The sequence below is a fragment of the Ceratotherium simum genome, chromosome 37 (assembly GCF_057802395.1).
Source record: "Ceratotherium simum simum isolate JZ-2026a chromosome 37, ASM5780239v1, whole genome shotgun sequence".
Lineage (NCBI taxonomy): Eukaryota > Metazoa > Chordata > Mammalia > Perissodactyla > Rhinocerotidae > Ceratotherium > Ceratotherium simum.
Window position 1 is genome coordinate 4,155,144 of NC_141936.1, and position 24,839 is coordinate 4,179,982.

A 24,839-nucleotide genomic window follows, 5' to 3' on the forward strand; every position below is an offset into this window, starting at 1 on the left:
GCCCCTGAGTGTCTGCTTCCCCCGGTCTGGGCAGCAACCTGAGCAGCCGTGCTGGCCCATGGGGAGGCCACCTGGGTGACTCTTCTCAGGGGAGGGCAGACCCATCCCCAGTGGGGCCCTTCCTGGGGACTCACTACCAGATGTGTTGGAGTTAGACGTTCTGGCTGTTGTTACCACAGGGAGCCGAGGGCCCGCCTGCCCAGGGAAAATCTATGCTGGGTCCGTCCTCAGCTGGCCCAAGACCTTGGAGGCTCCACGAACCCCTGGGAGCAGCGGCTCCCCAGGGCCAGCGAGGGGCGCAGGGCCTTGACAGGACAGGAAGGTCTCCGAGGTGAGAGCGAGGGTCTCGAGGCCCCCGCCTCAGCCCACCCTCCAACCACAGTGACTGAGTCCCTGGAACAGCAGCTAAAGGTCCCAGGTGCATTTGTCAGAGCTGCCAAGCATCTTTTTCCAGACGGTTCTCTTTGTGGGGCTGGACACCCGTAGCCCTTTGCTGGGGAAATCTGGATCACCACAGCCTCTGTCCAGAGGCAGCAGGATGCTGCGTGTCAGGGACCTATTTTCTAGGGGCTCCCAGAGCCACAAGCTGAACTTCTTGAGCGATAAGCATAATGATTCAGTGACAAGTTGAGGTTCCCGCTCTACCCTCTAACGCCACCCCACGGCTGGCTCAGACACACGGGCCCCAAGAGATGCACCCACCAGAAAAACCACAAACATCCAATATGAGCACTGAAATTGTTTATCAGTTCATTGAATTTCTGACGCACGTTTCCTCAATGCCATGGTGTAGTTCTTTGCACCTCAAAACCACACATTAAAAGTGCTGTTCAATTAAAAATCATTCCTATGTAAATATCTCCTAAGACATGACATGTGAGGCCACAAAGCACTTGTGGAGACGAAAGGTCCCTTCTGTGAATGAAATGCAGATGAAAGCTGAGGTGGGGAGGGGCTGATCTCCCACCTCAGGGCCGACCCAGAACCGCACAAGTGCTGGCCGCCCCGAGACTCAGCGGACGTCTGAGCTGAAACCCTGAGTAACAGATCAAAGCGGAAGAGGCCGGAGGGGCCACTGACTGTGGGAGGGGTGGGCACAGTGTCCTCATCAGGGGGACAGGGCCGGGCACGGAAGTGGGGGCCAAGCAGGGAGCAGCCCATTGACGTGACCCCACCCATCTGGAAAGGGCTTAAGCAGGGCCCTGAGGGTGGGGGAGAATGCAGGGTCGACCCACCGCTCTGCAAACACGGATGGGGAGGCCATGATCGCAGCAAAATATCAGGGTTCCTATTTTCATGATAGCAACTGACAATGGATTATAAATACCAGGATTTTATCTTCTGGATAAAAATGCCACCTTCCAGGAAGGGGGCGTTCACAACAGGCTCTCCCCACTTCCCAGAGGGGAGCGTGGACACAGCCGAAGCGTTTCTACTTCGACCCACACCGTTGGGCAGTAGTGACAGTGACAGTCCTACGTGGGTGCTTGTGTCCTGGGCCAAGAAGCCCCCGCGGGGTCTGTGTGCCCAGCACCCACTCTCCACCAACCATGTGCAGGAGAGGGAGCTGGGAGCACACACTGCCCCGTCACCACGCTCAGACACTCAGGACAAATGGAGACTTGGACAAATTAGGAAGAGTCGTCCTGGCACGGCCCTCAGGAGGGCTTCCTACGAGGTGCCCTGGGCTCTAGGCCTGGCCCTCCAGCCGGGCCACGGCCTGCTTCAGGTCCTGCACGACGAGGTCCACCTCGGCCCTGGTGGTGCTGCGGCCCACGCTGAGCCGGAGCGCGTTCCTGGCCACGTCGAAGGGGATGCCGCAGCTCAGCAGCACCGGGGACGGCCTGGGGGGCAAGGAGACCGGGTCAGCTGTCACGGAGGAGCTCTCCTGTGCGCATGGGGCTCGGGGAAGGGACCCTGCCCTTCTGCTTTCGGTCAGCTCCCCAAGTGGGGACCTGCTCCCCTCCTCCCCTCTCTGCCAAACACCCATCTTGAGGGTCCAGCTCACAGGCTCCCCTTGCCCTCCCCGCCCCGGGTCCTCTCGTGCTTGGAACCCCTGCGCGGTGCTGTGGCCTCCCCCTCTGCCCCCTGGAGCACAGATGCAGACCGCCAGCCACTGTAGCTGGCTGGGCAGAGCCCCGGGATACAGGAGGGGCTTTCTCGTCCTCTAGGACTTTAACAGGCCTCGGAGGAGACGCGTAACCACACAGACGAGGCCGAGCGTCCCGCCTCCCATGTGTGGATTAGGGGCCGCGGCCCGCCCGAGTCGGGCACACAGCACAGGGCCTTATGTACAATAGGGTCCCAGTCAATATCTGTCAACCCAAGAAACCACACAGAAGGTTCTCTGAAGCTGGGCGGTGTGGGACTCGCAGGGGTCCTCAAATCTTCAAGCAGGGTTCCCCAGTCAAAGGTCCACCTTCGCAGGCCGCCCACCAGCCAGGGACCAGAACCAGCCCAGCAAGAGCGTGCTGTCATGCCACAGCGCCTGCAGTAGCCATCCAAATAAGTTTCCTTCGCACAGGGTCAGGTGAGGGGGTGCTTTCATCACCTCCAGTCACCGAGAGTCGGAGCTGGAAGCCTCTGCAGCCGGTCCTGTCACAGGTGAGAGCAGGACCAGGTAGGCAGTGACACAGCCCCTGCCCCTCGCAGGTGGGTGACCTCACTTTCTACTCCAGGAGGATATACCCCCACTTCCCACAAGGGCAGTGAGCATCTGCTCCCTTTCCTCTCCCTCCCTTGCAGGGGCCGCACCAGACACTTGTCCCTTCTGAGGCGTGCTGCCAGCCCTTCTGTGTCCCCTCCACCTCTGCCACCAGCCCCTCCCTTCCTCATCTCTGTGGCTGTTAAGATTGCCGACTCTGCACCTGCCAGCGTGAGCACTCCATCTGTTTCCTGGTCTGAGACCTGGGCTACTCGGATACTCGCTTGAGGGTCGTGGTGAGCACTCCATGAGCGATGACGCACCTGAGCGCTCCGTCAGGGACAGACCCCGTGCGCCCTCCCTCTGCATTCCAGGCTGGCCTCAGCTTCCTGCTCTGGAGGGTGACTCTGGCTGCCACATCCTGGCTCCCGGTCCTGCCTGCCCCACACAGCCCCTCCACTGCAGGTGCTAAGGCCCTGAGGAGACCCCTGCCCGATTCTCCACCTCCCTGGGCCACAGGGGCTGCTCCTCTAGGAGCCCTCTCGCCTCACCTGCTTGTGCAACCCGGCCAGCCCTGGACTCTCATGACGGCCCGTTGCTGATCATGTCCACCTCTGCTGTCTCCGGAGCCCGAGCCGCTTTATCCAGCTCCACTCCCACCTCTGCAGGCCCCCACACTCACAGCAAGCCAGAAACCAAACACCCTTCTCTTCCTCCAGCAGGGCCAGGTGCCCGATGCCCTGACTCCACCCCCCCTCTTCCGCCTGGTCACCACCATCACCATTCGCCTGGGCCTGCCGTCCCATAACCTTCCCGTACCTGGTACGGGGAGTTATTGGAAACTCACGTCTGATCGTGTCATCACCTTCAGTAGTCTCCTTTCCTTGAGGATAAAGCCAACACCCCGCAGCCTGGCCCTGCTCCTCCAGCCCTGCCCCTCCACCCCCTCCCCGGGGCTGAAGTGCTCGTCCTCCTCTCCTGGTCCAGTTCCAGCCCTCCTCTAGGCAGCAGCTTCCCCTCCTCCCCTCCTGAGGCCCGTGTAGAGCCTCTACTTCACCGGCCGCAGCGCCGGCCCCCTGGCCCTGCGATGTCTGGTCACTTTCTGTATCCCTGCCAGGCTGCACAGCTCCGCGGAGGCCTAGGCCCAGTGCCTGGAGCACGGATGTGCCCTGGGCACTGTGGCCGGTTTGTGGAGAGCACTTACCGGTCCCCATGGTCCGAATGGCATGCAGCCCCCACGCTAGCCAGCAGCGTCCTGCACTGAGCCAGCACCAAGCGGCCTGTGGAGACAGAGCACACGTCCCCTGAGTCCTGGGGAGGCACCCTGTCCCGCCCCGTCTGCGTCATCTCTTCTCTGCCACAAGTTTTGGGGCCCCCTCCCTCGTGCCACCTAACGGATCCCAATGCACAGGCCCCTCCGACCGCAGGTGAGGGAACTTGCAGCAGGATCCAGAGAAATCACTTCTCTTCTTTGGCTGCAGAAAAGCAGAACCTACTCTGCCTCATAAAACTAGCCTTGAAGATGTTATTTCTGATCAATTGTCTAGTAAGATACCCAGAATTCTGGTTAGCTGCCTTACTTAACAATTTGTTGCCTTGGTGATAATATTTAAATTTACATCCATCTTTTCTAAAGGCAGAGGCACTTGGGAGCTGTCTTCATCAAGCAAGAAGGCACTTCCATCTTCTTTCACAAGCACAGAGATTAAAAAAATACATTGATGACTGCTGATGTAATTAAAATGAGAATCTCCATCTCATTTAAATGGCCACAGGTCATCCGTGAACATAAAGTCTGCCCCCAAAGGAAAGGGGAGAGATGACAGAGGGACCTTCCTTCCCACAGCAAGGTCTGGAGACGGCCAACAGCCGCCTGCCTCCTTTCCGGTGAGAAGGCGTTTCAGCCCACGTTCTCATTCATGCGGCCGCGGTGCTGGCTGCCCCAGAGTTTCTTCACGCTCCAAACACAGCTGCCCCCTTTCTCTGTGGAATCCAGGACGACAAAGGAGGCAACAACTCTTCTTCCAGGAAGTCAAAAACTGCTCTGCAGATGTGGCTCACGTGTGCTCTCGGGGCCACAGTAATTGCCTCCCAAATAGAAGACGGCTGGTCAGTGCCCTGGACTCCAGCCTCAGGACTCGGGGTGAGCCAGGTGCTGTATGCATCTGGAATGCGAGTAATCCCCACTGTTCCCAGCATGGCGGCAGCTATCGCGGGAACAAACGGAACCCTCAGATTTGTGCTTCGTCCTTACCCTGAGCCAGTTGTTAAAGTTGATCGCCTCTGCTTTCCCTTACCCTCATAAAATACTGTGTAAAACTTGCTGACACAAATGGACCAGCTAGTCTAAAATGTGGTTAGTTTCACCTCCTTCCCTGGAAGCTTTCGGGTAGGACTGGAGCGAGCGCTGAGTGCGCCGGCGTCCAGAACATCATTAGTGTGGTGAGCAAAGTCGGGGGGAAAGAAGGAGCTGTGAGGGGAGCCCCAGGCCACCACGGGGTCACCGCCCGATGGGGCCGTTTGCTCTGGGCACCAGCCAGCCAACGGGGCCCTCGGTGAGCACCTCCTGACAGCACTGAGCCTCCTCCCACCAGCGCCCACCCGCCACACCATGGAGACACCAGGAGGAGAGAGTCGTCACCTTGGAGCTGGGGTCCCCGGATGGAAAAGTTACACGTGTTGGGGAGTCGCTCAGTCCCTGGAAACTGGCTGTTCAGATGGATTCTCTTCTTATCAAATTCAGCCTGAAACATCAATGAGATACTCAGTGACAGCTTCAAAGCCTCCCCACCCCAACTGTCTGAACTTTAGACTTTTCTGGGAAACAAAACCTCAGCCTCAACACGTAAGATAATTATCTTATCGATAAGCATCTACCTATAATAGTTAAGGGGACTGACTATGGAAAGCAAATTAATTAGGAGAAAAAAAATTCTGAATACATATGGCACTTCTACATAAAACCATTAAATATACCCCCTCTGGTATATTGTTACATGTGTCTGTGAAAAAGATAATCCACTTGGTCTGGAGTCCCTCTTTGGGGCCTACGTTTCATCATTTAATTTTTCCCTCTTCCTTTAGGACCTCGGTTGTTCCCAGAGTGCCCAGGGCCTGAGTTTCAATCAACACAGTTCCTTTCGTCCGGTACAGTCCAGCCCATGTCCTGCCTGCCCCCTGGGGCTGCTGTCCCCAGCCCCATGGCTCCCTCGCGGAAGGGCAGATGGTCCACGCTCACCAGCAGCCTCTGCTCCAGGTAGTCGCGCACATCTCTCATGTGGGCCTCGTAAGCCTCGCAGTTCTCCGCCACCAGCTCAGCGGCCTGGGGACACAGGAAGGCGGCAAAGTGAGAAAGCACGTTCAATGGTTGTGAAACAAGGAGATCAAAACAGCTTTAAGTGGCAGAGGCGACCTTTCCTCACACTGCTCATTTTCTGGAACATCACAGGCGATATTTACTGAGTGCTGGCTGTGTGACAGGCCACGATAAGTGCTTGAGAAATGTCATCTTCGCTTGTTCAACAGGAATCTACCAGGCACTTCCTGACACCTCCAGGCACCAGAGATCCCACAGCCAGTAAGACCAAACAGCCATCCCAGTCCTCAAGGCACGTCCACTCCAGAGACACAGACAGATGGACGCACACAACAAGGGAAGAGGTGAACCCACATACCGACGGGGTGAGTGCTATGGGGGGAATGAGGGCACGCGGTAGCGGGAAGGTGTGAAGGGGATGGCAGAGCTGGGGGAGGGCGTTCCAGGCAAAGGCGGCCACCGCAGAGGAAAAGGTGAGTGCTCCTGGAATAGAGTGAGCAAGGGGACAGGGCCCCGAGACCTCGGTGACAGGAGGAAACTGAAGCAAAGCACAACAGGGCAAATGCACTTGGATTCTGAGAAAGGGGTGAGCTGGTCTGATTCGCATGTTTAACGATCATTCTGGATGCTGTGTGGAGAACGGAAGAGGCCGTGGCAGGTCCAGACAAAAGATGGGGATGACCTGGTCTGGAGTCGGTGGCGTGGAAATGGACAAGAGGCAGATCCTCAATACACTGTGGAGACAGGACAGACAGGGCTGGCTGTTGCATCGGGTGCCAGGGACAAGGACAAGGGCACCTCCTAGATGTCTGAAGGGAGAACCCAGATGGCGGGAGGCACCATGGGGAGAGGGGACGATGGAGGAGAGAGCGGGACATCGTGGACCGGGAGGAAATGTGAAGTAAGAAGCGGGGACCCGGGTCTCCCAGGAGAAGGGTCAGGACCTGCCCTGAGATGTCAATCAAAGACCTGAGCCCGGGCTGGTGTTAGACCCACGGGACCAGATGAGCGCCACACGGAGCTTTTGTGGAGAGGAGGCTGGGATGGAGCCCAGGAGGCTGGCCGACAGGTGGCGAGGCAGAGGCACAGCTGGGGCGGAGGGGGAAGCAAGCCAGAGAGGAGAGTGGTCCAGCAGCCGTCAGCATGGCGAAAGCTGCCATGGGGCAGATGAGGATGTGACAACACGGCGGTCACTGGGGACCTCCTCAGCCAGTTTCAGGAGAGAAGAGGCACGAGCAGCAAGACTGGGTGTCAGGAGGACGGAGGTAAGGGGGTGAGAGTGTGCAGGCCACTCCTTGGGGACCTTTTGATGTCGGACAGAGAAATATAGGGGAGGAGTTTGGAGGGGCGAGACCAGGGAATGATAGTTTTAAAGGCTGGGGGAATGTTCTAGTAGATAGGAACGTGATGATGCACAAGAGGGGACAACAGCAGGAGGGGCTCTTCTTCAGCCGGCACAGAGAAGGGATGGGAAGCCCAGAAGAGCCCCTGACTCGGCCTGGGTGGGGTGAGGACACGTCTTCTGGGCATGCGGAGGGCTGTGCCAGGGCCAGACTGCATGAAGGGAGCCCAGGCTGGGCAAGGAGAGAGGAAGGACGGACGACGGTCTGTCCCCTAGCGACTGCAGGGTCAGAGGATCTGGGTGCAGGGGTGCCCAGGGGCGAGGAAAGGGTGGCAGGCTGTGGGGGACCCTGAGCTGAGGCGCCAGCGTGCTGGTAGGCCACCATCTAGTCCTCAGAAGGAATCTCTTTAGGAAGCTGCTGCGATCATCCCCACCTTGCTGGTGGGACACCAGGGCTCGGGGAGGCGGGGTGACTTGACCCAGGGGAGCAAGCAAACCTGCTGGCCTGACCATCCTCTTAGCTGTAACGACGTCACTGTATTTCTTATATTAGAAGAGACTCGAAAAAAGAGCTTTACCCGTTTAAATGCTAAGTCCATGCAACGTACTCTCCAGTCTCGAAAAGTACACTTGCAGGCTGACAAATAAAATTCGAGGCTTTTTCTTGTATCAGTCCGTTTATTGGGATTGTGAATATGATTTCCTAAAGCCCTGGACACCTAGTGAAGCCGAGGGGGAAACTGACGTGAGATGACAGGAAACCTGTGCTGGTCTCTGCTCCCGGGTCCCGGCACAGAGCTCCCACAGCCTCGTAGCCTCCTCAGTGGTAAGAGCACTAGGAGCACCTGTTCTAACATTTGGTCTTCGACTCTGGCTCCTGACCCCGGGATCTTCAATCCCTTGGAATTTCCGGGTGATAGGAGTGTCTTTTGTTCTAAGGAGGCGACTCAGGGGTGGGCTCCTGGATGGGGCTGATCACTGAAAGACCAAGCCGTGATTTGAAGTTTGGAACTTTCAGTCCCCCGCCCCTTCTGCAGAGAGGCGAGAGGGCTCCAAATGGAGTTAATGATTGATCGAAGCCTCCATAAACCACCCCCGTATGGGTCCGGAGAGCTTCCGGGTTGCTGAACACATGGAGGGGCTGGAAGGTGGTGCCCAGAGAGGGCATGGAAGATCCGCACCCCTTCCCTCGTACCTTGCCCTACGCATCTCTTCCATCTGGATGTTCATCTGTATCCTTTATCATATCCTTTTATAATAAACTGGCAATCTAGTTAGTAAACTGTTTCTCGGAGTTCTGTGAGCTGCTCTAGCAAGTTAGTTGAACCTGAGGAGGGGCTCACGGGAACCTCCAATTTATAGCCAGTTGGTCAGAAGCACAGGTGACAACCTGGACTTGTGATTAGTGCCTGAACTGGGGGGTGCATCTTGTGAGATGGAGCCCTCAACCTGTGGGATCTGATACTCTCTCCAGGTAGATAGTGTCAGAACTGAGTTAAACTGTAGGACACCCAGCTGGTGCGGCAGAATTGCTTGCTGCGGGGTAAAGAACCCCCACACCTGCTGCCAGAAGTGTTGAGTGTGACAGTAGTGCAGGGGTAGAGGAGAAACAGAGGAGGACTGAGTTGTTCCCACACACCGACGGACAAAGCAGCTGCTCCGCCAGCCGAGGTTCCCCAGGCTTACCTTCCCGAGGCCGGCAATCATCGGGGTGTTCTCTGTCCTGTAAGAGACAAGGGATGCAATCCTATTTCTGTGCAAAGCAGTTAACAAATGTCCCAGGAGGGAATCCTGTCTGTATGAAAGTCATGTGTTCAGATAAAAAACAAATCACACCCACATCTTCCCTAAACAGGTGCCATGCGGTTGCCCTCCACGTAAAGTTTACTAGTCCTGGCCCAGTGACAGTCGACACGCCCACTGTGGGCAATATATGCTGAGTGTCCACAGTGACAATTCGATCTGGACCCTTTTCCTACCCAGGAGAACCCACTCCTCTCACTCAGACCCCAGAGCCTGCCTCCTTGGTCCCCATTGCCAAACCAGGTGAGGGTCCGAGAATTCACCCCTGACACTGTTCCCTTCAGCCAACGTTTCATCTGAAGCCTCTCCACTGTCACGTGGGAGGAATCCTCTGTCACCAGAGATTTGGGGCATAATAGGGGTGTGTGTACGTGCATGCGTGTGTGTGTGTGTGTGTGCGTGCAGGAGAAGGACAAGAGACCCCTGAAGAGCAGTGGTTCTCATACACTGATCCAACAAACTCTTTGCTCTATTGCAGGAAAAATGAAACAAAACATTAACTTAATAATTTTCCTAATTTTAACTTTTGGCTAAATCAAGTTTTCCTAAGCCTCTGGAGCTGGCTCCTGCTTGCCTGCTGCAGATAAGAAGGCAAGCGTACACGCAGCATAGTATTACAGGAGACTGACCCCACTGCTCTGCCCTGGACGCGTTTATTGATCAGGTCTGTCCCCGGGGACAAGCCCCACACCTGGGGTGGTCTGGGAAGGACAGGAGCCCCGGGCTTGGTCCTAGGCCGGACTCCTCTCCCAGCTGTGGGACCTGTGACGGCATCCACTTTCCGGGCCTCACCTTCATCTGTAGGACCACACGGTCACACCAGGAGCAGCTCTCAAAGGTCTACGCCCTGTGACCACCTGGAGGGCTGGCCAGGGTGAACAGCTGGCACCCCATGTAAGACTGGGAACCCACCCTGTGCCACCCAGTCCTGCTACCAGGCCTGGCCCCTCCCCCACTTCTGAGCAGTCAGCCCTCCTCTACCTCCACCCAGAGTCAGGCAAACCCTGCTTTCCGCACCCTGCCCACACACTGAGCTACCTACTATGGCTTCCAGCACAGCAGATGTTCTGCCTCCTCTTCTTTTTCTAATTAAACTTTTTATTTTGAGATAATACAGATTCACGTGTGGTTGTAAGAAATAATATAGAGACATCCTGTGTTACTCAGTTTCTCCTAAGTAACACTACAGCCAATATCACAACCAGGACATTGACAAGACACAGAACGTTTCCACCACCACAAAGACCCCTCCTGTTGGCCTTCTATAACCACACCAACTTCCCTGAAGTTGCCCCACCCCTTCCTTAACCCCTGGAAACTGCTAATTTGCTCTCCATCTCTATAATTTTGTCATTTCAAGAATGTCATATAAATGGAATCATATGGTTTATAACTTTTGGGGATTGGGTTTTTTCATTCACTATAATTCTCTGGAGATTCCTCCAGGCTGTTGTGTATATCAATAGCTCATTCCTTTTCATTACTGCATAGTATTCCATGGTACAGATGGGCCATAGCTTGTTTAGCCATTCATTCATTAAAGGACATCTGGGTTGTTTGCAGTTTATGGCTATTATGAATAACGCGGCTATACACATTTGTGTACAGATTGTTGTGTGAACGTAAGTCTTCATTTCTCTGGGATAAATGTCTAGGATTGAAATTCCTAGGTCATATGATAACGGTATATTTAGTTTTTAAAGAAACTGCCAACCTGTTTTTCAGAGCAGCTGTACCATTTTACATTCCCACCAGCAATATATGAAAGATCCAATTTCTCTGCATCCTCACCAGCATTTGGTGTTGTCACTATATTTTATTTTAGCCATTCTAACATTTTGCATTCCTGCTAGCAATGAGTGAGAATTCCAATTACCTCACATTCTTGCCCAAAACTAGTACTGTCAATCTTTCCAATTTTAGCCATTCTGGCAGGTATGCCTCTCACTGTAATTTTAATTTGCATTTCCCTAATAGCTAAAGATGTTGAACATCTTTTCATGTGCTTATTTGCTGTCTATGTATCCTCTTTGGTGAAATGTCTGTTCATGCCTTTTGCCCATTTTCTGAATGAATTGTTTGGGGTTTTTTTGCTGTTGAGTTTTGAGGGTTTCTTTACATACTCTAGATGCTAGTCCTTTGTCGAATCTGTCATTTGAAAATATTTTCTCCTAGCACATAGCTTGTCTTTTCATCCTCTTAACAAAGTCTTTTACAGGACAGAAGTTTTAAATTTTGATGAAGTTCAATTTATCAGTTTTTCCTTTTAGGGATGCTTTTGGTGTCAAGTCTAAGAACTCTTTGCCTAACCCTGGATCCTGAAGACTTTTTTCCACGTGTTTTTCCTGAAAGTTTTATAGTTTTATGTTTTACATTTAAGGTCATGATCTACTTTGAGGTAATATTTTATAAGGTGTGAGATTTAGGTCAAGGTGCATTTTTTGCCTACAGATGTCTAACTGCTCTAGCACCATCTGTTGAAAGGCCATCTTTCCTCCACTGAATTGCTTTTGTGTCTCTGTCAAAAATCATTTAGGCATATTTCTAGTTGTATCTATTCTGTCCCATTGATCTACCTGCCAGAATTTTGATAGAAATTGGGTTAAGCTTGTAGATCAATTTGGAGAGAATTGACATCTTTACTATACTGAGTCTTTTGATCCATGAACTTGGTATGTCTCTCCATTTATTTAGATCTTTGATTTCTTTCATCTACATGGTGTATTTTTCAGCATACAAGTCCTACAATACATGTTTTGTTAGATTTACATCTGAGTATTTTTGAGTGATTGTAAATGGTATTGTATTTTAAATTTTGTTCATTACCAATATATCAAAATACAATTGATTTTTGTATGTTTATGATGTATCCTGTGATCTTGCTGGACTCACTTATTAGTTCGAAGAGTTTTCTTATCTATTCCTTGGTATTTTCTACAGAGAAAATCAGGTGATCTACAAATAGGGACAGTTTTGCCTCTTTATCTCCAATCTGTATACCTTATTTTTCTTTTTCTTAGCTTCTGCACTGACTCGAGCTTCCACATTGTTGAATAAGAGTGTGAAAGTAGACATTCTGGCTTGTTGCTGATCACAGGGGTAAAACATCCAGGCTTTTACCATCGAGTATGATGTTAGCTGTAGGTGTTTTGTAGATGCTCTTTTCAGGTCGAACAAGTTCTCCTCTAGTCATATTATTCTGAGAGTTTTTAACGACTGAATGCTGAATTTTCTTAAATGCTTTTTCTACATCAAATGATATGATGATGTTATTTTTCTTCTTTAATATGCTGGATTACTTTGATTGATTTTTGCATATTGAATACTGAACCAGCCTTGCATCCCTGAAACAAACTCCACTTCGTTATGGTGTGTAAATTATTTTTATATTTTGCTGAATTCCATTTGCTAATATTTTGTTAAAGATTTCTGCATCTAAATTCATGAGAGATATTTGGTAGTTTATGTTTTTGATAAGTGGCTCACTTCGTCTAAGTTGTCAAGTTCATGAGTGTAGGGTTGTTTGTAGCATTCCCTTATTATCCTTTTGATGTTGGTAGGGTCTGTATTGATATCCCGTTTCATTCTTGATAATGGCAATTTGTTTCTTGTCTCTTTTTTTCTTTGTCATCTCTTGCTAGAGATTCATCAAGTTTATCAGTATTTTCAAAAGCCAGCTCTTTGTGTCATTGATTTTTTAAAAAATCACTTTTGTTTTCATTGATTTCTGTTCTTATCTTTATTAAGTGCTTTAGCTGTGTCTCACAAGTTTTGATAAGCTGTATTTTCATTTTCATTCATTTCAATGAATTTAATTCCTTTGAGACTTCCTCTTTGACCCATGGATTATTTAGAAGCGTGTTGTTTGTTTCTAAGGGAAGATTTTCCTCTTATCTTCCAGTTACTGATTTCTAGCTCGATTCCATTGTGGTTAAAGAACACACTTTATGATTTCAGTTCTTTAAATGTATTGAGCTTTGTTTAATGGCATAGGATATGGTCTATCTTAGTATATATTCTGTGGCACTTGAAAAGAATGTGTACTTTGCTGTTGTTGGGTGTAGTGTTCTAAACATGCCAATTAGATCCTGTTGGTTGATAGGTATTATTGAGTTCTCCTATATCCTGGCCAATTTTTGTCTAGTTGTTCTATCATTGTTGATGGAAGGGTATTGAAGTCTCCATCTATAATTGTGCATTTGTCTATTTCTCCTTCCAGTTCAATCAGTTTTTGCCTTGCATATTTTTCAGATCTATTGTTTACTGTATCCACATTTAGGATTGCTGTCTTCTTGGTGGACTCTTTTATCATTGTATAATTCACCCCTTCTCCCCCGTAATTCTTTTGTTTTTTTTTTTTTTTTTAGATTTTTTTTTAATTTATTTTATTTTTTCCCCCCAAAGCCCCAGTAGATAGTTGTATGTCATAGCTGCACATCCTTCTAGTTGCTGTATGTGGGACTCGGCCTCAGGATGGACGGAGAAGTGGTGCCTCGATGCGCACCCGGGATCCGAACCCGGGCCACCAGCATTGCAGCGCGCGCACTTAACCACCAAGCCACAGGGCCGGCCCTCCCCCGTAATTCTTGATTGACTCTTTTATCATTATATAATCCATCCCCCGCCCCCGTAATTCTTTGATCTGGAGTCTCCTTTATTTATATTATATAGCCATTCCTGCTTTCCTTTGATTAACGTTTGTGTGATACATCTTTTTCCATCCTTTCCTTTCAACCTGCCTCTATTGCTATATTTGAAGCGAGTTTCTTGTAGACAGCATATAATTGGGTCAGCTTTTTAAAATTCACTCTGCCAATCTCTGTCTTTTAATTGGTGTATTTAGACCATTTACACTTAATGTAATTATTGATGTTAGGGCTTAAGTCTGCCTTTTTATTTTTTGTTTTCTGCTTATTCTGTTTTTTACTTCTGTTTTGTTTTTCCTACCTTTCTGTGGGCTACTTGAATATTTTTCAGAAGTTCAAGTGAAGAATAGAAACCTTACCACCTTTTATATCTCTTTACCTTCCCCCTTTTATAATATATTATCTTAAATATTTTTTCCACATACATTTTAAACCATGTCAGACAGTGCTATGATTTTTGCTTAAGCCATCAAGTATAATTTAGAAAACTCAAGAGGAGAAGAAAAGCCTGTTTTATTTACCCATATTTTTGGTTACCATGTTCGTTCTTTCTTTGTGATATTCCAAGGTTCCTTCTTTTACTGTTTTCTTTCTGTTTAAAGAACTTCCTTTAGTCATTTTTAGCAAAGGTCTTCTGATAACAAATTCTGTTAGTTTTCCTTCATCTGAGAATGTCTTGATTTCTCCTCCATTCCTGAAGGACATTCTGCTGTGTACACAACTCTGGCTTGTCAGTCCTTTTCTTTGAGCACCTGCAAAATACTGCATCATTCCTTCTGGTCTCCATGGTTTCTAATGAGAAATCCACTGTCATTTGAATTATTTTTCCCCTATAGGTAACGTGTCATTTTTTTCTCTGGCTGCTTTCAATATTTTTTCTTTGTCTTTCATTTTCAGAAGTTTAATTATATGTCTTGGCATGCATTTCTTTTGGTTTATCTTCTCTGGAGTTTGTTTAGCATCTTTGTTTATATCTCTTACCAAATTTGGGAAGTTTTCAGACATTATTTCTTCAAGTTCTTTTTCATCCTGCCCTTTCTCCTCTCCTTTTGGGACTTCGATGAAATGAGTGTTAGACCTTTTGTTATAGTCCCGCAGGTCCCTGAGGCTCTGTTCAATTTTTTTCCAGTCTATCTCCTCTCTGATGTCTAGACTGGGAAATCCTATTGTTCTACCTTTCAGTTCACTGATTCTTTCCTCTGTTGCCCCTCCTCTGCTGGTGAGCCCATCCACTGAGCTTTTTGTTTAGGTTGTTGGGGTTTTTAGTTCTAAAATTTCCATTTAGTTCTTCTTTACATCTTTTTATTTGCTGACACCTATTTCATTTGTTTCAAGTGTGTTCATAATTGCTCATTGAGGCATTATTACTGTGTCTGCCTTCAAATCTTTGTCAGATAATTCTAACATCTTTGTCATCTCAGTGTTGCCATCTATTGATCATCTTTTTTCATTCAATTTAAGATCTTTCTGGTTCTTGGTATGATGAGTGATTTTCTTGGTACGATGAGATGTTTCTGTATTATGTTAAGAGAGTCTGAATATTACTTAACCTTCTTGTTTTAGCTGGCTTTTCTTGACACTGCTCTGGCAGGGGGAGGAGTGTGCCACCTCATCACTGCCAGGTGAGGTAGATGTCCAGGCTCCCTATGTGGCCTGTGTTAACACCTGTTGTGGGGATACTCCTTGTTAGTGACGGGTGTGGGTGGAAGCCCTGGGTCCCCATGTGGTCTCCACCGACACCGTGGTGGGGGTGCCTCATTACTGGCTTGTGGGGGCAAAAGTCCTGGCTCCTGACTGGGCCCTTTCTGACACACCTGGTGGTGGTGTAGGGTGTCTCGTCACAGCCTGTGAGGGTGGAAGTCTGGGCTCTGTGCTCTGCATTTGCTGGCGTGGGTGGGGGTGGCGGCAGTTTACTCTGTGGTGATTGGCTGGAGTAAAGTGGGTACTGTCTAACAGTTCTCTGTCTTGTGAGGCTGTCCCTTTCCTGGTCCACTGGCTAGAGAGGGCAGGCTTTGGTTGAACATTTTTCGTCTGCCCTCCTTGGTGTTTCTGAGTTACCGGCTTCTTCAGCTCTATGTCTTGGATAAAGGAGGCAAAAGAAAACCCAGGGCATTCACCTCCATTCCTGTTTCTCCCTCTTGTTATCGAGTTTCTGACAAAACATGTGGTGCTGGCCCCACCTTGTTCCCTGGTTAAAACGTCCCTATGTGTCACGGGGACACAGGAGCTTCAGAAAGGAAAGCAGGTGCTCCTAGGTGGCTCCGCTCACCACACAGTCAAGAGAAGAGCAGCACTTCTCAGCCAGGAGGGCTCCAGCTCTGAATCACCACCAAAGAGATGGCAGATCTGTGAGTCCTGGGTGCGGAATCAACCAGTGGAGCCAATTCTGATTCAGGAGTGATGAAGACTGTGCTATTACAGTGCTTCCAAGAGACAGAGAACCCCACTGCCCTACAGGCCAACTGCATGGCCAGCAGGTCAGAGACCTCATTAACCTTCTACCTTACCCTGGCCTGAAATTCCGTTCTTGTCCACCTCCAAACAGCATGGGATACAGAGGGGTGAGTTCACCGAGCCCTCGGACGTAAAGGGCTCCAATCCTGGGACCATAGAACTGAAAGGAAAAGTCAGTCATTTATTCAATAATAAACTTCTGAGGACCTTCTCTGTATATGGCTGAGCGCTGAGAGGCACACAGAGAAACAATAATGTCCAGGCCCCACAGCTGTGCACCCATCACCGCTCCAGACACGCAGGGTCACAAACGTCTTCAGGGTGAGGGCCAGAGACTCTCGTTCTCGGCTCAGTGGCAGCGGAGCTCCTCTGCGCATAACGGGACAGAATTTACAAAAGGAGAGGGGTGGGAACTGGAGAGCACCAAGGGCTTTTCCTGGGTATGATTCTAGGTTTTCAAATCGACACTATGCAACAATTTTAAGTGCCACAGTGTCAGGCCAGCATACAGGCTCCTTTGGAAACCAGCTGAGTACTGTGCTTCAAAACGGAGAACTAAAGATATTTCAGGTTCTAGTCAGCTGCCAGAAAGAGGAGCAAAAGCTTCAGAAGGGTCTTCATTATGAACTATTTCTCCTATTCCACCTTAGAGGTAAGAGTCACTAAAACCAAACCTTTGCATTCCAGAGCCACACTTTGAATCAAGGTAGAGAAAGCAATCTTTTTTTGAACCTCACATATTCCGTCCTTGGTGTGGGGGCTACGAGTGGGCTGATGAGGGTCTGCACACGCTCTCTCCCTGCTGCAGAGAACACGCATTACCTGGCTAACCTCACCTGCCTTCTGTCTTACCCGAGACCTCAATGCCCTCCCACAGCCGCCCCACTCCTGCCCGGATGGGTTTGGGGCCCCACTATCCCTGTCATGGCACTCATCAACGGCATCCTAGCTGCTGCTGCTCTCCCCTTCTTTACGCTGCTGAGGGCAGGGGCCGCGAGTCGCTGGTCACCGTGTCCCCGGGTCCTTGCTCTGGGAAGGCACCCGAGGCACACTGGGCGACAAGTGAATGGTGGACAGTGCTGCTGGCTCTGCTCCACGGTGAGCCTCGGGGTCATCGGGCATCATCCCCACCAGGAGGGAAAGAGGCCTCTGCAGACACACCTTGTGCCCCACGATGGTCAGGAAGTCCACGCCCAGGTCCTCCACGTCCACACGCGTTTTCCCCAAGGCCTGCGCGGCGTCTGTGTGCAGAAGGATGAGGGGCAGCCCAGCCGCCGCCCGCCTCTGGTTCAGGGCTTTAATCCGCTGACTGATTTCAGGGACCGGCTGAAGTGGGAAAAAACAAAGAGTTGAGTACGTTGCTGTGATTTGATGAAAACCAAATGAAAGAAATAAGGAGTCATTAATGAAGACAGGCAAAAACAGTTACAAAACTGAAGAACAGAGAAAAGAAGGCGGCGGAGGCTGGGAAGCGTGCGGACACCAGCAAAGCCTGGCTCCCTTCTCCCCACGAGATTTTCTTAAAATGAAAAAGCGACTCACCATGATGACGCCGGTCTCATTGTTGGCCAGCATGATGGTCACGAGGCAGGTGGTGGGGCGGACGGCCGCCAGGATGTCGTCGACCTCTGCCTGCCCATTCACCTTGGACACTGGGACAAAGGTGACCGCTGAGGTATGAAGCACAAGTACCAGGGTTAATCCCACAAAGTAACCTCTCTTGACGGTTCACTCAGATATAGCTTAAGAAAACAATTTTCCACAGTTAAAAAGATAATTTATTGTAAAAGTTCAGAAAACCATAAAGAAAAAATATAAGCCACCCATTATTACCCTGCCCAGAAATAATCAGCTTGAAGGCTTCTTTAATGCAGCTTTGGCTGGCGGGTTCGTTGCATGGAACACACTCTCCTTCCTGCTTCTAACGGACCATGAGGAGGTAAGATGCTCTCAGTTCATGAGAGCATCTCAGGGCACCAAGACTTGACCCTCACTCACTCGACCCTGGACGGACAGTCTGACCATCTGCATTGTGCCAGGCGCTGTTCCAGGCACCTGTGGCCTCACTACTGCAGACGGAAAATCAGTGGAGGTAGCTAAATCAAGGTTTTTGGTTCAAAATGGTGGAAAACAAATACATCTACTTTCTCCCCAAGGTCCCACTGAAACGAGAGAACAGGTATATTTCCAAATAAGGGGTATCTCCTGTAGACAAGGTATTTTGAAGAATCCCCAGAATACAGAAAGATGATGGCATTAGATTCATAGGAACAGGGAAAAAACTTAGTTTTTTCTTAGAACTTAGAACACTAATAGGTGAAAACTAATTCCACAGGAAGTATGAAAGGACCCAGTGACCATCCAGGTTCAGGGTGCACAGCATGGGCGCAGGGCAGGGCCGATTGCCCAGACAGGCAGAGCACCCGCTTTACACCCAGCAAGGGGGTGGCACCACACGCCCCGAAGAGGAACGACAGGCCCAGGCAGGCTCCTGGGACAGGTCGGTGCCAGCGAGAGAAGGGCAGAGCTTGTGCACCACTATAGGATTCAAAGAGGAGCAAAGGAAAGGCAGCTCCGGCCAGGACGGCTTGTCTTTTATTAAGGACATGGGAACTTGCTCACATCAGCAGCAGCTAGGGAACTGCAATCAAAACTGCAGTGAGGACCACTTCACACGCACTAGGATGGCTATAATAAAAATACAGACAGTAGCAAATGTTGGCGAGCCTACGGAGAAAGTGGAACCGTCCTGCACTGTTGGTGGGAATGTAAAATGGTACAGCTGCTTTGGAAGACAAAGATTAAGGTTAAACATAGAGTTACCATATAACTCAGCAATTACACTCCTAGGTATGAACCCAAGAGAAATGAAAACGTGTGCACACAAAAACTTATACACAAGTGTTCATAGCAGCATTATTCATAATAGCCAAAAACTGGAAACAACCCAAATGTCCATCAACTGATGAATGGATAAATAAAATGTGGTCTATATATATATACCATAGAATATTATTCATCCATAAAAAGGAATTAAGTTCTGAGACATGCTACAATATGGATGAACCTTGATACATTAGGCTAAGTGAAAGAAGCCAGTTATAAAAGACCACATATTATGTGATTCTATTCATATGGAAGTCCAGAATAGGGAAATCTCTAGAGAACATGGACCAGTGGCTGCCTAGGGTTGAGGGAAACGTGCCCATCTTCCTCCATTTTATATGGGACGCCACCACAGCACAGCTTAACAAGCAGTGTGTCCGTGCGCACCCGGGATCCAAACCGGCAAATCCCTGGCCGCCACAGCGGAGCGCGCGCACTTAACCACTTGTGCCACCGCGCTGGCCCCAGTGAGGTTTCTTTTTGGGGTGATGAGATGTTCTATAATTGATTGTGGTGGTGGTTGCACCACTCTGTGAATATACTAAAAACTAGTGAATTGCACACTTTAAATGGGTGAATTGTACGGTGTGTGAATTATGCCTCCATAAAGCTGACTTACAAAGAGAACAGTTGCCAGGTGTGGCGAGGGAGGCGGTGATAGATAGTCCAAGTCCTCATTTTATATCGGCGAGTCAGCAAACAGATGCTTGAGTTGATAAACCAAGGGATGGAGATTATGTTTGTAAGTTATTAAGTGTAAACTGGAAGTAAGTAAAATGATAATGATAACCACAAAACAAAAAACAAAGAACAAAAAACAGGGCAAACTAGAATGGCAGTTACCTCTGAGGAGAAGGACTCGGGGCAGCAGGGGAAAACCTCTACTTTGTACTTCATTCCTTTCTGTAAGGTTTAAATGATTTCCATCACATGCGTGTCTATACTTTGTAAAAATCTGTGTAATTTTAAGCAAGAGGTTAAATGCAACAGTAACTAATAACGATGTATACTAAGTTGTCCTTCCCTGTATAAGACACAGAAAAAAGGCCCTACAGAAAAGAGGAACTACAATTTAAATAAGAAAGTTAGACCTGACTTGTTTTTTTTAGTTAAAGTGGTGCATTCAGGTAAGACCATAAAGAGAAAAACCTTTCCAGGAGGCAAACAGGAAAATCAATAAAAAGGGTTCATAGTCAAACCAAGCAGTTCTGTTACGGTCCTTTATCTTTAAGATGAAAATACTTTCTCCTGATTCACCTTCCAGGCAGATGAGGGAACAAGGCTAATGCTGAGAAGTACATCACTTTCTTATGTAAAGCACAGCACTAACCTTGTCTTGGGGGAAAAAAGCTCTTACATTTTCAAAAGTTAGTGGCCACATCCTGTGTCTTGAGACTTCATTTCACAGGAAAAGTGAAAGAAAGACCATTGTTGGCTGTGCAACAGTGACAAAGCTCCACTTATCCCTGGGACTCCCTGGCAAGCTGCTCGTGGCACCCACGAGCCTCCGGGTGAGGCCCCGGCGCCATCTCCCGCCTCTCTCCCACTCTCACTGACAGGCCCTCGTCTCCTCTCTGTGGAGATAAAAGCACGCCTCAGGGGCACCTTTATTCTCGTTTCTACCAGCTGAAGTTGATGTCTATTTGGTCCTTGTTCTTTATATCAGAGGACGTGGAAGCCAAGATTTAATTATTAAAATGAAATAATGAAAAGCACTGTTCAGCATTTTATAGACATGCTATTTAAACATGCATATATTTATTACATGTAAGAGTCTGAAATATCACTTGGTAATATAAATGACTCGTTCTACACAGTGATTATTAATTTTTTCCTACAGGAAAACCCAGGAGCATTGACCGACCCCCATGTGGCGGCCTGGAAGAACAGGCTGTGTGACCTCGGCACCTGACAACAGCCGGAAGCCCTGTGCAGGAGCGAATGATTCACTATGTCCCAGGGGTGGTGCCCTCCACTGAATCGGTCAAGGCGGGGTAGCTGTCCCGCTGGGGTCCAGCCAGGCTGGTCACTCACCGGCCACGTGCTCCTTGACCAGGTGCTCCAGGGGCAGACGGATGGAGTCGTGCTCCACGGTGCAGGTGACAAAGTGGGGCGTGGCCCCCTCCGCCGGGCTGTGGTGCTCAGCCGCGTCCCTCTCTGAGGTGTGGATTTTGTGGAAATGTTTCACCACAGAATGGATTACTAAGTTATTTGACTGCAGAGATACAGCAGAAAAATCACTTACAAAAATTGCCCTAAGGGGAGAGTCAGAGCAGCAACCTCTCCCACTCATGTTTTCCTTCATGGCTAATATTTAGAAAGAAAAAAAATGGCCTCAAAGAAACTTAACTTCCTGGGCTGTACCTTCTGAAGGGCCTAACTCAAAGATTTGGGGGTTTCAAACTTCAGAATTCATTTCTGGTCAAGTATGCCTGTTCTGTTGTTAAGTGACATTATGCATTTTTAAATTTTATAAATCTGTCAAAAAAGAACATTCTGCCCTGGCACCCATCACAGGGGGACTGTAAGCTGGTACAGGCTCTGCTAAGGGCCACTTGGCATATTTAGGAAGTAAGCCCTTGACCCAGCAAGTGTACTTCTTGGACTTGGTCCTACAGCTACACTTGCACAGAAGAAAATGATGTACATAAAGGTTATTTACTTATTTACTTAGTTATAATAGGAAGATTGGCCCTGTGCTAACATCTGTTGCCAATCTTCCTCTTTTTTTTCTTTTTTCTCCCCAAAGCCCCAGTACGTAGCTGTGTATCACAGTTGTAGAGCTGTAACTCTTCTATGTGGGATGCCGCCTCAGCATGGCTTGATGCGTGGTGAGTAGGTCCGCGCCTGGGATCCGAACTGGCGAACCCCAGGCCGCCGAAGCAGAACGCACAAACTTAGCTGCTACGCCACCGGGCCGGGCCCCAAGAAGGTTATTTATTAATAGTAGCACTGTTGGCAAAGCAAAACCTTGGAAAGCCCTCAGTGTCTCTCAATAAGGGGACTTGAATAAATTACGTGACACTGTTCAATGGAACACAGAGCAGATGTAAAAACACTGAAGGGATGCTCTATGGGCCGATACCAAAAGGCCTCAAATACACTTGTTGAATGGAAAAAGGTGGCAAATGTCATACACAGTATCCTACAATTTATATAAAAAGGGTAAAATAAAAAAAATACATGAATAAACATTCAAAAAAAGGGTAAAATACATAGACGCTTGCTTATATACGCAAAAAAATCCTTAAAAAGGTAAAAAGGGAAGGTTTAGAAAAGAATATACAAATCTACATACTTATTTGCTTTGAACGCAGAGACTATCTCTGGAAGACACAAGAGAAACTAACAATATTACTCTCCTGTAGGGAGAGGAAGTGGATACTGAGGATTTGGGGTGGGAAGAGCCTTTTTTAAAAAAAGGAACCTTTTCTCTTATTTTTAAGTATAACATATACACAGAAAAGTGTGTAAAATATCAGTGTAAGTTTAATGAAAAAGTGTAACAGACAATACCCGAGTACCTGTTCCCTTGGTCAGGACAAAAACACTGCCCGCACTGAGGGAACACCTCCCATGCTCCCTCCCGTCACCCCCCCACCCCAGGTGCCTGCCCCCCTGACTTTTGCAGCAATCCTCTCCTTGTTTTCTCTACACTGCACTTCCTGTGTAGGCATCCCTAAACAATACTGTCTGGTTTGCCTCTTTTTGAGCTTCATGCGAATGGAATTGAACTGAATTCATTTTTTTTCTCAATTAAAGATCCCGTCTATTCAAGGATCCGAAGGCACTGCACAACAGGAAGGCGGGAGATGCTGCTTGTACGTGCTGAGGCCTCCATGCACGGGGCACAGAGGACTTAAAATGCACTGAGGGTTTAACAATGCACGCCTGGTGGAGAACCCAGGCCACCAACGCAGCGGTTCACCCTCATCTGAGACGGTGCGGAGGTGCTCGGGGACGGACCACTCAGATGTGCTTCTCCAAAAGGTGGGCGCTTCCTAGGAGTCTCAGGTCACAGCCTTGTAGAAAACGCTGCTGCCCCACAGAGCGATTTTCGGTCCAGAAAAGAGGGGCCTTCTGGGCTCCATGTGGCTTCAGTGGCCCAGCAATCCCATTTAGGGGGTCCACAGGTCACCACGGATGGCAGTGTAAAAGATGATCCGACCGACTGTGAACAAGATGAAGATGCCCAGGCCCCTCCCACGTGCCGCCACCACCTGTAGGCAGCTGCTGAAGGGGCACAGGACTCCACACTGACCACGTCCCAAGAAACCTCACAATGGCTATGCTCCTGGGTGGCACTGGGAGCACAGTGGCCTCTCTTGGAAGCAGCAGGTCACATCTGAAAATGCACCACATGTCCCAGGCCACAACGTTCCTCGGACCTGGCTCCAGAAAGACCAGGACAGCCCCACCGGGCAGCTGGGGCTGAGGCAGCTCCTGGCGAGGCACCAGGAGTCTGGTCCTCGGGTGGTGGTCACAGTGCCCAGAGGCCTGGTGGCAGCTCCTGCCCCCTCACCCAACCAGGCCATGGTGGCTCTGCTCTGCCAGGCTCAACTTACTCTTTTACCACATGGCAAGATCCATCACATTGCTGCAGGTAGCTGGTGGTGTTCCACGGTAGGACTGCACCACAAGGTACTAACATTGGTCCACGCTAATTCTGAGGGACAGCTGGGTGGTTCCCAGTTCCTGGCTGTCATGAACAATCTTCACCTGTCCCCTGGTGCACACGCGCCTCACTTGTCTGGGACATGTACCTGCTGGCTGGTAGGGTACGCGTGTCTTCTACCTCACCAGATGCCAACCCAACTTCCAAAATGGTTCTGTGAGTGCTCACTGCCCTACATCCTCTGTCAAACCTGCTATTACTGGAATTCTTCATTTTTACCATTCTGATGGGTGTGCAGAGGAGTTTCAGTGTTTTTCACTCTGACTATTTATGAGGCTGATCATCTCCTCCAGTGTAGAAACCACGTGGGCTTCTCCCTGGTGAAGTGCAGATTCAGGTTTCTGGCCCCTATTTCTACTGGGTTATCTGCCTTTATGTTCTGGATGCTGGTCTTTTGTCAGTTACATGTTGCAAATATCTTCTCCCACTGTCTGCTTGTCTTTTTATTTCCTTCATCCTGTCCTTTGATGAACTGAAGTTTGTTTTGTTATGGTGGTGGTGGTGGTAAAATTTATCAATCTTTTCCTTTATAGTTAATGCTTTCTGTATTATATTTAAGAAATCTATCACTGAGACATCACAAAGATATTAACTTATCACCTAAAAGCTTTATAAATTTTGCTTTTCATGATTAGGTCTTTATTACACCTGGAGTTATTTTTTTGTATGTGGTGATGCAGAATTCCAATTTCCTCTTTCTTTGTGAATATACAGTTGTCCCAGCACCATGTGCTGAAGGGACCATCACCTCCTCCTGCTCTGCTGTGCCACCCCAATCACATATGATGGTCATATAATCTAGCATCTGAGCCAGAAACATTTAAGAATAAGAGGGCAGCATTATAATTATGTCAGGACAACACGCATATCCTGGGACTGTCCTGAGCAAACCAGGACAGATGACCACCCAGTCACGTGACAAGGGCCCATCCATGTGCGGCTCTGCTTCTGGTCTAGTGTCTATCCTTGCCCTAGGACCATCTGCTTTAATCGGCAGAGCTTTATCAAAGGCTTGATGTCTGGTAGAGCAAGTCATTTTCACTGTGTTCTTCATCTGCAAGGTCTTGACTATT

The 24,839-nt window shown here is 49.1% G+C and overlaps 1 protein-coding gene across 6 annotated transcripts in view; it reads right to left on the reverse strand.

Moving 5' to 3' along the window:
- Positions 1-726: 726 nt before the first annotated feature.
- SCLY (selenocysteine lyase) overlaps positions 727-24,839 on the reverse strand; it is a 36,255-nt gene continuing 12,142 nt past the window's right edge. For 4 of the 6 annotated variants that reach the window (XM_087424627.1, XM_087424626.1, XM_087424629.1 and 1 more), the window contains exons 4-13: positions 21,126-21,306; positions 19,935-19,994; positions 17,748-17,875; positions 17,367-17,531; positions 16,259-16,365; positions 8,989-9,025; positions 5,883-5,966; positions 5,286-5,388; positions 3,849-3,924; positions 727-1,844 (exon numbers count right to left, since the gene is read on the reverse strand). In XM_087424627.1, coding sequence (XP_087280753.1) covers positions 1,691-1,844; positions 3,849-3,924; positions 5,286-5,388; positions 5,883-5,966; positions 8,989-9,025; positions 16,259-16,365; positions 17,367-17,531; positions 17,748-17,875; positions 19,935-19,994; positions 21,126-21,306 — 1,095 coding nt within the window. In that variant the 3' untranslated portion in view covers positions 727-1,690. The remainder of the gene's footprint in view (positions 1,845-3,848; positions 3,925-5,285; positions 5,389-5,882; positions 5,967-8,988; positions 9,026-16,258; positions 16,366-17,366; positions 17,532-17,747; positions 17,876-19,934; positions 19,995-21,125; positions 21,307-24,839) is intronic. The other 2 variants (XM_087424628.1, XM_014785451.2) reach the window with 1 other exon arrangement.